At 38.2% G+C, this 15,816-nt stretch overlaps 1 protein-coding gene and 1 long non-coding RNA gene across 5 annotated transcripts in view; one reads left to right on the top strand and one right to left on the bottom strand.

Moving 5' to 3' along the window:
• Window positions 1–9,268, top strand: part of LOC133244322 (uncharacterized) — a 25,893-nt gene extending 16,625 nt beyond the window's left edge. For both annotated transcript variants that reach the window (XR_009735361.1, XR_009735362.1), the window contains exons 4-5: window positions 7,872–7,952; window positions 9,184–9,268. This is a non-coding gene — a long non-coding RNA (uncharacterized LOC133244322). The remainder of the gene's footprint in view (window positions 1–7,871; window positions 7,953–9,183) is intronic.
• On the bottom strand, window positions 192–15,816 carry LOC133244317 (guanylate-binding protein 1-like). Of its 3 annotated transcripts, none has more exons than XM_061411341.1 (12): window positions 15,642–15,808; window positions 13,352–13,551; window positions 10,645–10,772; window positions 9,634–9,743; window positions 9,174–9,370; window positions 8,308–8,550; window positions 7,173–7,453; window positions 6,315–6,527; window positions 5,654–5,756; window positions 5,218–5,411; window positions 4,023–4,117; window positions 192–2,976 (listed from the first exon to the last, which is right to left on the bottom strand). In XM_061411341.1, the coding sequence occupies exons 2-12, from the start codon at window positions 13,539–13,541 to the stop codon at window positions 2,766–2,768; spliced, it is 1,965 nt and encodes a 654-aa protein (XP_061267325.1). In that variant the 5' UTR covers window positions 13,542–13,551; window positions 15,642–15,808; the 3' UTR covers window positions 192–2,765. The 3 variants fall into 3 exon arrangements, with proteins under 3 accessions (XP_061267325.1, XP_061267327.1, XP_061267326.1); XM_061411343.1 differs by having other exon boundaries at window positions 2,821–2,976; window positions 3,976–4,117; window positions 15,642–15,806; XM_061411342.1 differs by having other exon boundaries at window positions 2,821–4,117; window positions 15,642–15,816.

The following is a 15,816-nucleotide window of genomic DNA, read 5'->3' as shown; positions in this document are numbered from 1 at the left end:
TCCTGGGGGAGAAACTGCAGGGTTGTACACCTCCTAATTCCACAGAGCTGTGCAGCCCACCATAACCTCCTGCTTCTTTTCTCTAGGTTATTGTTGGTGCTCATCTGCGTGCTAAGTCGCTTCAGTTGTGTCCAACTCTTTGCAACCCCATGGACCGTAGACCACCAGTTTCCTCTGTCCATGGGATTGCAGAGTCAGACACGATTGAACTGCCTTAGCATGCAGATGAGCACAAACTGAGAAGTCTCTCTGAAATAGGTAAGAGGAGCATTTTTCCTTTAATAACATCAGCCTCCCCACTAAGCCAGAACAGCTCAGAACCTAGAAAAATCCACCCAGCCAATCAACTGGAGTGGGTTGCCATGCCCTTCCCCAGGAGATCTTCCCAACCCAGGGATCAAACCCTTATCTCTTATCAACTGGAGTGGGTTGCCATGCCCTTCCCCAGGGGATCTTCCCAACCCAAGGATCAAACCCTTATCACTCCTGCATTGGCAGGTGGATTCTTTACCATTAGCACAACCTGGGAGTTTCCTACGCTCATCTGAGCTGTTGCAAATTCTTAACTTGATTCTGGAGCATATTATTCTTGATTGGAGGTCTCAGAAAGGTATTTTGGCCCTAATAGCATTTTTAAAATGTTCCCAGCAAGGGTTAGGTTCTCCTATTTCACTATGTTACTGATATCACATCAGAGTTTTTAAATTTTTACTATAAAAATAAACTTCTTTAGAAGCTATAGGATTATTCAGGTCAACTACTTCAATTTAGGTGGGTTTTGGTAGTTGGCGCTTTTTGAGAAATTTGTCTGTTTCACTAAGTTGTTCCTCCTTGGAAGAGAAGCTATGACCAATGTAGACAGCATATTAAAAAGCAGAGACATTACTTTACCAACAAAGGTCCATCTAGTCAAGGCTATGGTTTTTCCAGTGGTCATGTATGGATGTGAGAGTTGGACTCTAAAGAAAGCTGAGCACCGAAGAATTGATGCTTTTGAACTGTGGTGTTGGAGAAGACTCTTGAGAGTCCCTTAGGCTGCAAGGAGATCAACCTGTCAATCCTAAAGAAATCAGTCCTGAATATTCATTGGAAGGACTGATGTTGAAGCTGAAACTCCAATACGTTGGCCACCTGATGCAAAGAACTGACTCACTGGAAAAGACCCTGATGCTTGGAAAGATTGAAGGCGGGAGGAGAAGGGGACAACAGAGGATGAGATGGTTGGATGGCATCACCAACACGATGGACATGAGTTTGAGTAGGCTCTGGGAGTTGGTGATGGACAGGTAAGCCAGGTGTGCTGCGGTCCATGGGGTTGCAGAGTCGGACATGACAGTGACCGAAATGAACTGAACTGAACTGAACTAAGTTGTTGAAATTATGCATTTATTGTGGTAATGTTTTTTTAATTTATCTCTTTATGTATCAAATATTCAAAATATTTCTTAAATCTTTATATTTGTGTGTTTTAGTAAATACATTTTCATTGGCCTAATAGATTATTGACTCTGGACAAAGTAGGGCAGGGATTTCTGCTGTTAATATTTTGCCAGGATCCCTTTATGGTGTGTTCCCTTCCTCTAGATCAGTGGAACTTATATTTCCTATATAAACTCATAGAAGGAAAAGTAATAATGTGTCACTTAGAGAAAATATACTTCTCTAGGCTAAAAAGAATTTTGACACAGAAACCCCATAAGGGTCAGCAAATATGGGCTCTAACATATGGTATCTTTGGCAGATTGAAAGTGTATCACCTTGAATTGTGGCTTTGTCATTATACTTCTCAATGACCCATATCAGATCTACTATATCACAAAGTCAGGGGAAGGGTAGGGGCCTGAGAATCCTTATATTTAATACATTTATTTTAATGCCTAGCTAGATTAAGGACCACTGGTGAAAGTAACATGCCTCCTTGGGAAGACAGCTGGATTTTGTTCCTGGAGATATTATAGAAAAAGTGTTAAACCAGAGGTTAGATGATTTGGAATCTGTTAAAGAAACTCTTGCTACCATTCTAGAGAAGAAGTTACCTAATTTAGTTTAGCTTTAGTTTTCTGATTTTTAAATAATTAGTAAAGAAACCACTATTTGATCTTGAAGGAACAGTTATTCTTTTCTATCATGAAGTCTCTTCAACTAATAAAAATGTATTTGACTTACTCCATTGTTGCAGCTCAGCTTGGAAAGTACAAAGAATTATCTACATAAATACTGCTTCTAATATGCTTTGAGTCTCATGTGGTTTCCTATAAAGTTGCAATTTGAGTAAGGAAGTACTGCTTATCAGAACTTGCCCAATTATGGAAGGAGGCATTCTCAATCCTGATGGGAACAAAGGGGATTCAGTAGAGTAAAAGTCCCAAAACAAGCAGGTTTATTATGTAGATTCAGTGGCATTAGCTGCATCCCTGCTTTTCTCTTATCATGTAATATTTTGAAACACTGCATAATCTTTTCACAATGCTCACATATATGATCTAATTCATATGTTCCTTACAAATGCAAGAAACATAAGGCAGGTTCATAGAATTTTGACTAGTATTTCTATTACATAAAGCAAGGGTCTGCAAACTATGGCTTATGGGTACCAGCTGTTTTTGAAAACAGTATTTTCTTGAAACATAGCCATGCCATCCATTTATGTATGGTCGATGGCTGCTTTATGGCAGAGTTGAGCAGCTGAGTCAGAGACCATATGGCTCACAAAGTCATGAATAGTTACTATCCCATCTTTTACAATAAAGTTAGCCAATATATGGCTATATAAAGTAAAACATTATTTTCTTGGTGAAATAATTTAAAAAATCAGGAATGTAAAGTTCAGTGAAGTATAATTTATTTCCAGATTGAAAATAATTCTTCATCGCTTTAAGAAACTTCAACCACATACTTAGGAGGTCGGTGCAGGATGGGGAACACGTGTACACCCGTGGTGGATTCATGTTGATGTATGGCAAAACCAATACAATACTGTAAAGTAATTAGCCTCCAGTTAAAATAAATAAATTTATGTTAGAAGAAAAAAAAAAAGACAACTGTGATAAAGTCCTAAGTAATACCAAGAGCAGTATTTTACTGATCAAAAGAAGTAAAAAACAACCCATATTGTCTTGGGGAAAAATAAGCAGGATTTCAAGTATGACTCTTAAGAATTGGGAAAAGATAGCCTAAAGTTTAAGGTTATAAACAATCTAATAATTAATTTAGCTCAGTTTTCTAACACATTGTCATCATTTTAAGTTCATCTTTGCAAGTTATAAATTGCTACAAACACACACAATGTATAGTTGTCATCCTGTTACTATGTTTAGCGTCACCTAAAATTCTAAAGAGTCCCATTAAATTCTAATCTGAGTGAATTGAGCAAGAAGGAAAAGTTTCCTTCTCTAGCCCATTTATTTATGATCCAAGTTATAATCATACTAAAGGCTTCTTCTGTCTTCCTGTGAAAACTTTGTAGAGATTCTAGATCACTATGTAAGGTATTTACTTTAGCTTGAAATTCACCACTAAGCATTGCCCACTCCCAGGCCCAGGAATCACATCACTGCTGAAAGACTGTGCAGTCTGGAAACAAGGGGACACCATATACTATCTTCTCTAAGAAGCTAGAATGGTTGTCCCTGATATTGGAACCTCTTGTGTATTTGGTCAAAGTCATGACCAACTATGTCCCAAGACTTTGACCTAAGACTTTGCTCAATATCCACTTGTCTAACTAGTGGTCATCTGGAAGAAGAAGCTCCTGATGGTATTAGTTTATGATGTCTCCTGTGCTGGCACAGAGGTAAAATGCATCTTGTTACACAGTTGACAATATTGTGAGGAAGATGCATGTGATTTCAATTATAGAGTGGCATGTCTTTGCAAATTTTAGTGTAATAAAAATGCAAAACCTAAATATTATCAAATATGGTGACACTTTTCTTAGTTTTAAACTTCTTGAGTAATGCCTTTGATAAGAGTTACCAGGAAAGCTCTATTCTTTAATTCTTTAGCATAGGACACATGGGTGCCTTGGCTCCTTCATCATCTTCTGGAGATTCTGTATTTCATTTTGAAGTCGTCTCTGCTCCTCTTGGAATCCTTCCTTTAGTAGTCGGGACTGTTCCTAAAAAAAATACAAATGGAGACTGAATAACATGTATCATTAAGAAAATCTTTAACTTCTGTCTAGTTTCCACATTTCATAGATTAAAAAAAAAATTTAATGTCTTCTTGAAATTTTCTCCATCATTAATTTTCATTATTCTTTCTCTTGAGCCTTCTAGCTCTGTGATTACTTTTCCTGAGTCTTCTTGAGTTAAGAAATATTTTGACTCATATCTCCTGATATGGTGATGAATCTCAATTATCCTTCTAATTTTTTCTCCCATTAATTGTATACAAGCTTTGTGGGCAATCTTAATGAAATGTTTGACTTCAAATCTATGCATTTTGATTTTTAAATACACACACATACACATATAATATAGAAATAAAAGAAGAATTTTAAAAATCTGATGCAGTCTGAATCTTAGATCAGGAAATTTGATCTAAGCTTCCACAATTTGGTGGCGGTGGGAGCAAAATATAGGTGAGGGAGTATCAGGGTACCAGACTTGACCATAGTGAATTTCTCCACATAATTCCCAACTTAACACATACTAGAAGCAGGGAACAGAAAAAAAGTAGGAGTAACAGATGGATACAGTGGTGTAAAAGTTAAGGAATCCTTCTACTTATGAAGGTTCCCTTAGAGCTAAAATTCATCCCAGGTGTGACAGGAAAAGAAATTATAGATTCCTCTAAGTAGTGAAGACAGTTCAGGTATCTTTCCAAGCGTTGTGACATAATAAAATTATTTAGTCTTATCTGAACCTCTGTTTAATTTCCAAAGTAATAGAGACATAACAGTTCTTGCTTCGTATAGTACTACGTAAGAGATACGGATAAGACCATTTTTAAAAAATAATGCCTGGCAGATAATAGCTATTACTGATTGACAGATATAGTGAAAAAGGACTGGGTATGACATAGCTGCAATAAAATCTTTTAACAACAAGATATTATAGGGGCCAGTTCAGGCAGGCAAAAAAAGATTGAAAAGTACAAGTGAGCAAGCAAGGTCTTTCTTCTGGGCTTCAAGTTCACTGCTGGGCCACGTTTGTGACCAGGGAGTGTGGAGGGAAAACAGAATAACAGGAACCACACGGTGTTGCAGTTAAATACCTGCAGTTTGAGAGCAAGAGTTCTCTCTTGCTCTTCCAGTAACTGGGCCCTATCCCTCTCCATCTTCTCAGTCAGCTGTTTCACATGTTCCTGATAGCTCTTTTCTTTCTGTTCCATCATCTGCTGGTTCTTTATTTGCATTTCCTCCTGCATTTTTGCTGCAGCCTGTGCAGATTCAGCTCTCACGCGTTCCACTGTCAGGAGGAAGAGGAAAAAGAAAAATGTATGTGGAGACCAAGTTGCTTCTTACTTCCATCTAAAGTTACCTATCACTGTTGCTACTGACTTCATATGCCCTACTCAGAAATGACTTTAGCAAGTAAGAGGCATCTTTTATCCTGTTGCTACAGTTTGAGGCTCCTAGGTTCACCCAGCGGACTTAGTTAGAACTTTTAAGAGCTTTCAGGGCTCTCTAGTCTCTTGACTAGCTCCTCACCTTCAATCAGCTTTTCCTTCTCTGAAAGTGTCTGGTCTGTTTGTAGAATTGCATCAGTCACAGACTCCTTGGACTTCAAGTATTCCTGAAGAATCTCCTCAGCCTGGGACCCGGAAAAAATGGGGTTAGTAGTAGGAAATGGCTGTAAGCACTTATTCCTGTTTGCCCACCACCTTTCCCTCTAGGAACTGCTCCTCTTGGCCCTGGTGTGCCTGGTGATCAGATTCCCTTTCACTGGGCTGAGCACGTGCTCCAGACTGGCCAAGCAAGGTGCCCTCCCAAGCAGAATCCTTTATAAGAGGCTGATATATATGTAAATAGTAATCCTCTGTTCTTTTGACTGAGAGCTCTGATTTTGGAGCTGTTGGTGCTGTGGTCCCATATGGCATGAGCCTGTTGGAGAATGAAGGCATCAGGGAGAAAGTGGATCTGAATAAAGGGGGTAGACGGAGAATGGGAGGGAGGGAAGTGTGGGGTTGAGGGGAGCCACAGTCAGAGAGATAAATGATGATGTTATTTGAAGTTTTGGATACATCTGGTAATCCAGTTTATAACTCAGCTGTTAATTGAGTGCAGACTCTTGGATGAGCACATAGGTTATACCTGGTGTAACAGGCTCCTTGCAGTGTTTATTGAATGAGAGTGTATCAACCTTGCTTACCTGTATGCCCTTCCTGGGCTCCTGAAGATACTTCTTCTTCAGCTCTTGCATCTTCTCAATGAAGAGGCGATAGCCCCCTGATTTCGAATAAATCCCCTGTTTCACATCTTCTTCTAGAGGACTGAAAATATCCTTCAGTAAAGCAGAGCAACGATCTGATGATGCTTTACGATTCTGATCACAAAAGTCATCTCGCTTTTTGTCTAGCTGGGCCTTTAATGCAAAACAATGGGAAGTGTTAATAAACAGAGGAGTGAAAAGATATTAGCTTGATGTTGAAATTTCTGGAAAAGCTTCTCAAAAAAATAAAAGTAAAAAAGGTCTCTGACCCCTAGACAGATTTATAGGCACTCAACAGGACCATATCCTTCCTCCAGAGTCTGACTTTCTACTAAAGCCCTTTCACCATGGGGTAACCTTCAGAGCAGTGATTACTAGCTATATGGTACACCTTTGGAGATAAACTCTGGCTTTTCACATTGGATCAGTGACTGCATATGAAATTAATGTGGCTCAATGTAAGTCTGCTTGTGATAACTAAAACATTTTCTTTATTGCCAAAATATCCAGTGAGTCTGATAACAATGAGCATATAATTTGATTAGAAGCTCTGCTACTTATATATGCATGTAATGAAACTATAGGGAAGAATATTTGTTTATTCATGAAAGAAAAAAGTTTCAGTGCATAATAAGATATATCATAATAAAACTGGTTCTTCTTATGTAACATAGATTGGTTTTCACCACTTAAATATCTAGTGAGTATTACTTTTCTCAAAGTAAGCACCCATCTCATTTTCCTCTATTATTTTACTTTCTAAGAACCTAAGCTGTATAAACTTGAGAAAAAAATTACCGCTAATTTTTTTTGAAATAATTGGTCTATATCTTTGAAGGAACTCCTCATGAAGACTTCAATGGTCTCTTTCTCAGTGGCCCTGTGCAGGTCCAGCAACTCCTGGAGGGTTTCTGTGGGCAGCTGCAGCTTCTGGCCCATCTGCTGGTCATAGTGGACAATGGCCTTTTGTACTGCGGCTGAGTTCTCGATCTCAGCCAAGGCCAGGACTGCATTCTCCATGCAGGGCAGATCTCCACTGTTGATGGCATTGACATAGGTCTGCACCAGGGTCCCTAGACCTACAATTGAGAACAAATGATGATGTTTATTTTATGCAGAGTGAGGAAACTTTCTCTTCTGTGGAATTCTAATGTCTATTACCAACCATTTGTCTTACAGCATCAATGCCTCAGCAGCATCTGAAAACCTGCTAAAAATGCAGACTCCCAGCCTCTGTCCCAGTTTGACTGACTTAGACCCTCCTCTTTGGCAAGATCCTCAAGTGGCATAAATATATCAGAGGTTGAGAACCTCTGTTCTAGATAGTGAAGTCCTGCATTCATTCAGTGCATTCACTTTAGCAGCAGGCATTGTTAGGCCAGAAACCATATTTCTCTCATTTATGTCTGTATCATCAGCCCTGGTAAGTCCATGGGAAACATTTGATTAATATTTGTGGAGCAAATCAAAATGAGTCCTCCATTTTGTTTATTCTAGCAGAACATTGTCCAGGAGAATCTTCTGTGATGATTGAAGTATTCTGTGTGTGCTGTCCAGGGTGGGAGCCACTAGCCTCAGGTAGTGTGAGCCCTTGAGACATGGCTGTGTGATCAGAATGTTAAATTTCTATATTTTTTTATTAGCTACATTTAAATTTAGATAGGCACCCTTGTCTGGTGAAAACCATGTTGGACAGGGCAGGTCCAGTTTACTAGGACAACTGTCCGCTCTCAGAGCTTTTATTTTTTGCCTTATGTATCTTTTCTCAATTATGAAGTCTGACTAATAAAACCTATCAGAAGTGTTGGTGCCATCTAGAATTTATCACGATAATATCAGTAGATGTGCATTTTTCAAAGTTGAAGCTACATGGATGTTATCACACCATCCTCTAGTTTTAACAGTGAGAGTGAAGACTGGGAAGAGGACTCACGAGGTCCATCCACCTTGATGCCTCCTGAGAGAGTTTTAGTTTTGGAATTGCTAAAGATGTAGGAACAGAAGACCACAGCTTGTTGCACAAATTCGGAGTCCAGTTCATCGTCACACAGTTCCTCAAGCTGGCCCAATTTCTTCCTATGAGTGGGCCGATCAAAGATGAAGCATTTCTTCTTTGGGAAGAACTTTCGGATACAGAGTCGAGGCAGATTAAAAGTTTTATCTTTCGGGCTGGTACCTGGAGGAAGAAAAAAGGAATTTACCTACTGTAGGGTCTTGCAAACACTTCCTGTAAAGGGTCAAACAATAGATATTTTAGACTTTGCAAGCCAGATGGTCTCTTTTCTGAGTACTCAAATCTTCTATTGTAGCCTAAAAGCAGTCATAGAGAAACTATAAATGAATGGGTATGACATTATTCCAATAAAATCTTATTTACAAAACCAACTGGCAGGCTAGAATAGACAATATTTGCCTGTAGCTATCCTTTACCAGCCCTGAACTGTGCATGGTTTGTGCTTGTATTTCTTTTCTTCAAATAAATGACCATTCTACTCCTACTCTTTGGCTAATTACAGCACCACAAGCCCTAAGCATGGAGATATCAATCTAATCACACCACAGGGAAAGGTGAAAGAAAAAGAAATTTATTCTTAGAACAGGGAGAAAAATAATCTAAAGCCAAATCTATTAGTTCAGCATTACTTCTTAGTAACTTCTTAGTAACAATCATTACTTCTTAGTAATCACCCCTTGAGAAGAAATAGAAACTACAAGGAGAAGACAACTGTTGACAGAAAACTAAGGAACAATAGTTTTTAGTGTTTTTTCATCTGTTTACCAATTCTAAGTCCCCTTTACCTTTCTTCAGCTTGAGTGAATTCTCCAGGTACTCGTCTGCTGTGATGGACTGTCCATCTGCTTCCAAGTCTAGGGAGAAATCCCTCAGTGTCCATACGAAGTCTGGAAAGAAGCTCACAAAGTCAGCTGAATCCTCAACCCCATCCACATCAGGTGAGGATTTTGCCCTGATTCTATCTGTCAGCTCCGTCACATAGCTGAGTAGCCAAATAAGGAAAACTGGCATGAATGAACAGTAACCCCTCCCCAATCCTATATTAGTTCCACATACTAAACCTTTATTTCTCCTTTGTTCTTAACCCAAGTATCCAAAGTATCAATTCTTCAGTATTTCCCCTTGCCATTGAATTCTTTTTTATATTTCTCGTGTTTGTTTCACCAGGATTCACAGTTAGTCAGCTGTTTTTTAAATATTGGTCTCCCCTCTGATTTTGATGTAGGTTGGATCCCAAAAGGATACTGCAGTTGGTCCATGGCCTGCTGGTTGATAGTTCCCATACTATTGTACACAAAAGTGCTGCTCAAGAGTATTGCTAGGGCAAAGATCCAGGAGTCATTCTGGTTGTCACCCTGAAAATCAGAACATATTTTACCAGGATTGTGTTTCATTCTTATGGCACTTTCCTGATCAGCAGTAGTAAAAGGATGCTCATGTAACTAGACTTTTTTTTTTTTTTAGACAAATGACCTGCAAGAAGAAACTAAATCCAACAAAAATGACTGTTAATAGGACTTGAAATTTGAATAGTTTTGTAATTAGTGTTTTTGGTTTACCCTGATTCTCACTGGACTCTTATGATCATTGGCAAGTAGTTGCAAAACAAATAGTCATTGCAGGTGGACATTCTAAGGACTTAAATATAATTCAAATTTAATTTTTTCTCTTTATTTTTACAGACAATTGTCTTAATATGGGGGCAATAATAATTGTATTTATCTCATTAAACAATTGTTGTTCACCTAACACCTTCCACTTCTTACCTTCTAAATATTCCAAACAATATCAGAGGCAAGTGTAGATCTATTACATCTGTTTTATAGATCAGAATAACTTGCTAAGGTCATTGAGGTACTGATAGACTTTAAATCCATGAGTATGGCACTTCAGAAGCTAAATCCTTAACTAAAGTTCTTTGCAGGATAATATTAGGTTGAATTTGTTTTTTCACTACATTGAATTTTTTATTCATTACATTGAATTTATTTGTTCTACCATTATGCATCTGGGTTATATGGCTCAGGTTATAGCCTTTTATTAATTAGAACACTGTCTATAGACCACCATGCTCTTCTTCTAGGATTCTGCCTTATGAATATTTTCCTGACCCCTGGTTGCTAAACTTGGTTTCATGACATGTAAACAGAAATGAAAAAACATGGACAAGTAAAGGTCTTATTTAAAGGAAAATTAAATAGTGTAGAAAATACACAGACATGAGGGCTTAGTCCAAATTGGAACCTCATTCCTTACCTTCTCCACATCCCCCAGGCCCTCAGTATCAAGCAGAACTAGAGTACGGTTTGGCTTCTTGGGATGAGGCACACACCACATCCAGATGCCCTTCGTGTGAGACTGCACTGTGGAGCCCAGAGGGAAGCCTGCAAGGGGGCATGGGGAAAAGAGAGGGTAGAGTTTTAATATTAGGTGGTTCTGGAAGTTGAGATGACAGTTAACAAGTCCTAAAACATCTCTTAAATCAAGTTTAGGAGAACTGAAACCACAACAAGTATTAATCTTACTTACAATCAGAGAAATAGGGCAATTAGAATGTTGAATACATGAAAAGATTAAATACTTTTCATGATAAAAGCAATCAACAAGCTAGAAATAAAAGGAAATGATCTCAACATAGTAAATAATAATAATAATGATTGTATTAAAAAAAGATACAGCCAACATTATATTGAATGGTGAAAGACAGAAATCATCCCTTCCACAAAAATTAACCAAAATTAACCAAAGACCTACAAGAAAATGAAAGTGAAAGTGAAGTCGCTCAGTAGTGTCTGACTCTTTGCGACCCCATGAACTGTAGCCCACCAGGCTTCTCCATCCATGGGATTTTCCAGGCAAGAGTACTGGAGTGGGTTGCCATTTCCTTCTCCAGGGGATCTTCCCAACCCAGGGATTGAACCCAGGTCTCCCACATTGCAGGCAGACGCTTTAACCTCTGAGCCACCAGGGAAGCCCTTAAAGACCTACATGTTAGAGCTAAAACACACAGAAGAACTTCACGATTTTGGATTTGGCAATGATTTCTTGGATATGATACCCAAAACATAAATAGCAAAATGAAAATACAGAAGTTGGACTTGATCAAAATTAAAACTTTTGTGTATCAAAGGACACTTTTTACAGATTTAGGTACATAACTCAGAATGGGAGAAAATATTTGCTAGTTATGAATCTGATAAGGGATTGATATCCAGAATATATAAAGAAGTCCTACAATGCAACACAAATAAGCAAACCAAAGATCATCCCAAATAAAAGAATGAGCAGAGGACTTGAATATACGTTTCTCCAAAGAAATTATTCAAGTGATCAATAAACATATGAAAACATGCTCAACATTCCTAGTCATTAGAGATGTACCAAGCAAAACCACAGTGTCTTGTAACAACCAATATTGGAAAGTAATCGGAAACATGTATAGATATAACTGAGTCACTTTGCTATACACCTGAAATTAACACAATATTGTAAATCAATTGTACTTTAAAAAAAAGCACTAGTGTAGATCTTAGTGAATCCTGAAAGTTGACTAATTATAAGAAAGTTGGAAAATTTAACACTGAATGAATTTGACAATATTAAATAATTTTTATTTAAAAAAACCCACAATGAAATACTATTTTATGCCCTTTGGGATGGCCACTATGAAAAATCCAGAAAATAACAAGTGTTGATGAGAACATGGAGAAATTAGAACCATTGTGTGTTTCTCGTGGGAATGTAAAATGGTATAGTTTTACATTTCCATCAGAATGTAAGCACCAGAATGGGACTTCCCTTGTGGCTCAGCTGGTAGAGAATCTGCCTGCAATGCTGGAGACCTGGGTTTGATTCTTGGGTTGGGAAGATTTGCTGGAGAAGGGAACAGCTACCCACTCCAATATTCTTGCCTGGAGAATTCCATGGACAGAGGAGCCTGGCAGGCTACAGTCCATGGGGTCCCAAAGAATTGGACATGGCTAAATGACTTCCACTTTCACTTTTCTGTGGAAAACAGTCTGGCCATTTCTTTAAAAAATGAGCACTGAATTGTCATATGATCCAGCAGTTCCACTTCTTGGTGTATAAAGAAAGTGAAAGTGAGGGCATGAACAGATGTTTGTGTACCCATGTTCTTAGTAACATTATTCACAGTAGCCAAAACAAGGAAACAGTCCAAATGTCCATCAACTAGATGATTGTATAAACAAATTAGTATCACATACAATTATTCAGCCTTTAAAAGGAAGAGAATTTGATACATGCTACAACATTGTTGGACCTTGAAGACATAATCTTCAGTGAAATAAGCCAATCGTTAAAGGACACTCATGTCTAATTCCTCTTGTATGAGACCAGTCAAATTTATATACAATATAGACGAGTGGTTGTCAAGGTGGTTGGGGCATTATTGTTTATTGGGATACAGAATTCCTGTTGGAGGAAGTTTATGGAGATGGATGTTGGTGATGTTTACACAACAGTGTGAATTAACTTAATACCACAGAATTTTTAAAAACAGTTACAGTGATAAATTTTGTGGTAAGTTTTATGTTATATATATCTTACAACAGTTGAAGAAAAGGAAAAAAAAGGATAGCCAATACAAATTTAAACATTTTTTTAAATCTTAAAGATCAGTGGAAAATGTTCTTACTATATGAATATCTTTGTAAGAGTCTTGTAGTTTATTGTTATATACATTACCTATTTTTATTACCACATTAGTCTTTCTAGGAAAGGAACAATTTATGCTTTTAAAACAGAAACTAAGGCAAAGTGTAAAGAGTGGTGAGCTGATTCTTTCAGGTCATAGTGATGATAAGAACATAACTGTGGACTGAAAGTTAGCTTTCAATATTCCTTCCGGGTCTCTCACTTCCTCTCCTCACATCACTGTGCTGCACGCAGGGAGTGTGGGTGGACAGAAGGGACTTGGCTGGGCTCTGCCTACGTCACTCACCCTTCTTCTTCCCGGCCAGCTTGTTCATCAGGTAGGACTTGCCTGTGCGGTAGAGGCCCACGATAGCCACCACCACAACAGGCTGCCTGATGGCAGACAGGATCTTCAGAGCTTCTGGATTAACCAGCAGTCTCCCATTAATATTCTTAATGAGGCACTCTGGGCCTGGCATGTGGATCTCTGAGGCCATGTCCCTTTGTCTGCAAGGGAAGATATGGGATGAATTAGAATTTCCAGTCTAAACAGATCAAGAACTTTCATGAGGTTATTTTTCATTCAGAAGGAGGAATCATAGAATCCCCCAACATGGCCAAAAGTTGTTTGTCAACAGTGAGAGAGACGAGAGAAAGATCTGCCTCCTTTTAGAAAGTTACAGAAGTCCAATCAGAGTAGTCCATTAAAAATATTGATATGACAATGACTTACCAGCCAACATTCAGCCACCCTCATGCACAAAATCTTCCATTTAGTTTACATGTAAATCTTTCCTTTTGGATTCTCATTTAAAAATTTATACTAGACATTAAGTGTAAAATAGAATAGGATTCAGAGAGATTTGTTGTACTTACTATGTATGAGAGATTTGCTATTTGTTTATTCACTAATTCTTACTATGAATAAAGAATTTCATGAATAAATGTTCATTGCTTGATATATATATCTCTGAACAATTTCTAATGATTTGAAATGCATGTTTTTCTCATGAGTTTTCCTTATTTCTACTGGAATAAGTGTCCACAGAACTTCTCACACTGCTATTCTAGAAGTGGAACTTACTTTAGCAAGTTTTATAAAAAATATGTAACTTTGTGAAACACATGGCTCAAGACCCTTCCAAAACCTTGGTATGGGCTTGTGGAAGCAAGGGATCGGAAAGTTAAAATTTATTACCTTCAGAATAAATAGCCTACAACAACGTGGGGGTAAACCTTACAACTGCAAATACTACATGTTGCTGAAAATTGTTTATATATATGTATGTGTGTGTGTGTGTGTGTGTGTGTAAGGGAAAAAGGAAAATGAAATAAAGATTAAAAGATCAGGAAGCATATCAGGAGAGCTAGAGAAGAAAGTTGTTGAAAGGAACTAGCTATATTTCCAGCCATACAATTCTAAGTTTTCTGTTTTGTTCTTTTTCCCCATGTTGTGGAAGAGAAGTGGAGAAGGAAGAGGGGTAGAAGTAAGGAGAGAGGGATGGGGAGGCAAAAAGGGAGGGGGGAAGCTGAAAAGGAGAGAGAGAGATGTCAGGATAGGTGATAAATGGAACTAGTGCCAAGTCAAGGAAATCAGCAGAAGAATTTCTAGAAGGCAAGATCATAACTCCTTGAGAGCCCAGAGAGGGCAAAGTAAACAATGATGGTGCCTTTAACATTGCACCATGGTAAAGTCTTTAAAGAGGAAGCTTTTTAGTAAAGTAGTGAGGTTGAATTCTGCTCCTAAGACATAAGACATCCTCGAGTTGGCACCAAGAAATTGAATGTAGTGAAACCTGTGGTATTTCTAAAGTAAGAAGTCCACTTTGAAACAAAGTTCACAAGTAGGGCTGAAGAATATGGTGTCTTCATGAGTCTGTATCTTTCACTTTGATTTTCAGGATTTTCTCTGTCTTCAGAGTGTCAGGTGGCTGTTACCACTACATCTCATTTATTATTATTTCCTTCTCATGAAAATAACATATTTGTCACCCTGTCAATTTCTTAACTGCAGTCAAATCAGTATTGAACAAATATAATAAAGACATTGGTAATATAACTGTGCCCCAGTCAACACAGACGACATCAGCAAAGAGAAGGGCAATACTCATTCATTTCAAGCTATCAGATTAGCCCAATAATTCCACACAAGCACAGTCACGACCCAGGACATGCTGCCACTTGATAACACCAGGATGTCATCCAACCTTGTGTCTCATGTCAGGATGAGCTGCAGCCTGTCTTGATGCTGTTCATTTAAAAATTTTTTTATTTTATTTTTAATTAGAGGAAAATTACTCTACAATATTGTGATGGTTTCTGCCATACATAAGTATGAATCAGCCATAAGTATACATACCCTCTGCTGCCAAGTTGTCCTCCCACCTACCTCCCCATCCAAACCCTCTAGGTCCTCACAGAGCACCAGCTTTGGGTTCCCTGCATTATTTGATGCTGATCATTTTTTAGAAAACTAATGAACTCTTGCAGATCCCTTCCCATCCCTGCATTAATCTTATCATGGTCTCCTTCTCCCAGAGCAGGGCTCCTTTAGCACAGGAGAGAAAGATGCTCTGAGGAAAAAATTAACTTCTTACCTGTTTTTTTCTCAGCTTAGTTGGAGTGGTTCTGCAACTTCTCTGTCTCTCACTAGATGTTTAGACTTCTGTTTCACCCGCTCGTATCCTAGACCTTGCTTGCTTTCCTTCAGCAACCAGACAGAAGTAAAGCAACTCTTTAACAGCTTTAGAGTAATATGAAACTGAAAGCACT

The sequence above is a fragment of the Bos javanicus genome, chromosome 3, assembly GCF_032452875.1.
Source record: "Bos javanicus breed banteng chromosome 3, ARS-OSU_banteng_1.0, whole genome shotgun sequence".
In the NCBI taxonomy this organism is placed as follows: Eukaryota; Metazoa; Chordata; class Mammalia; order Artiodactyla; family Bovidae; genus Bos; species Bos javanicus.
The sequence above is the reverse complement of the archived record's forward strand: the minus strand, read 5'-3'. Positions and strand labels throughout refer to the sequence as shown.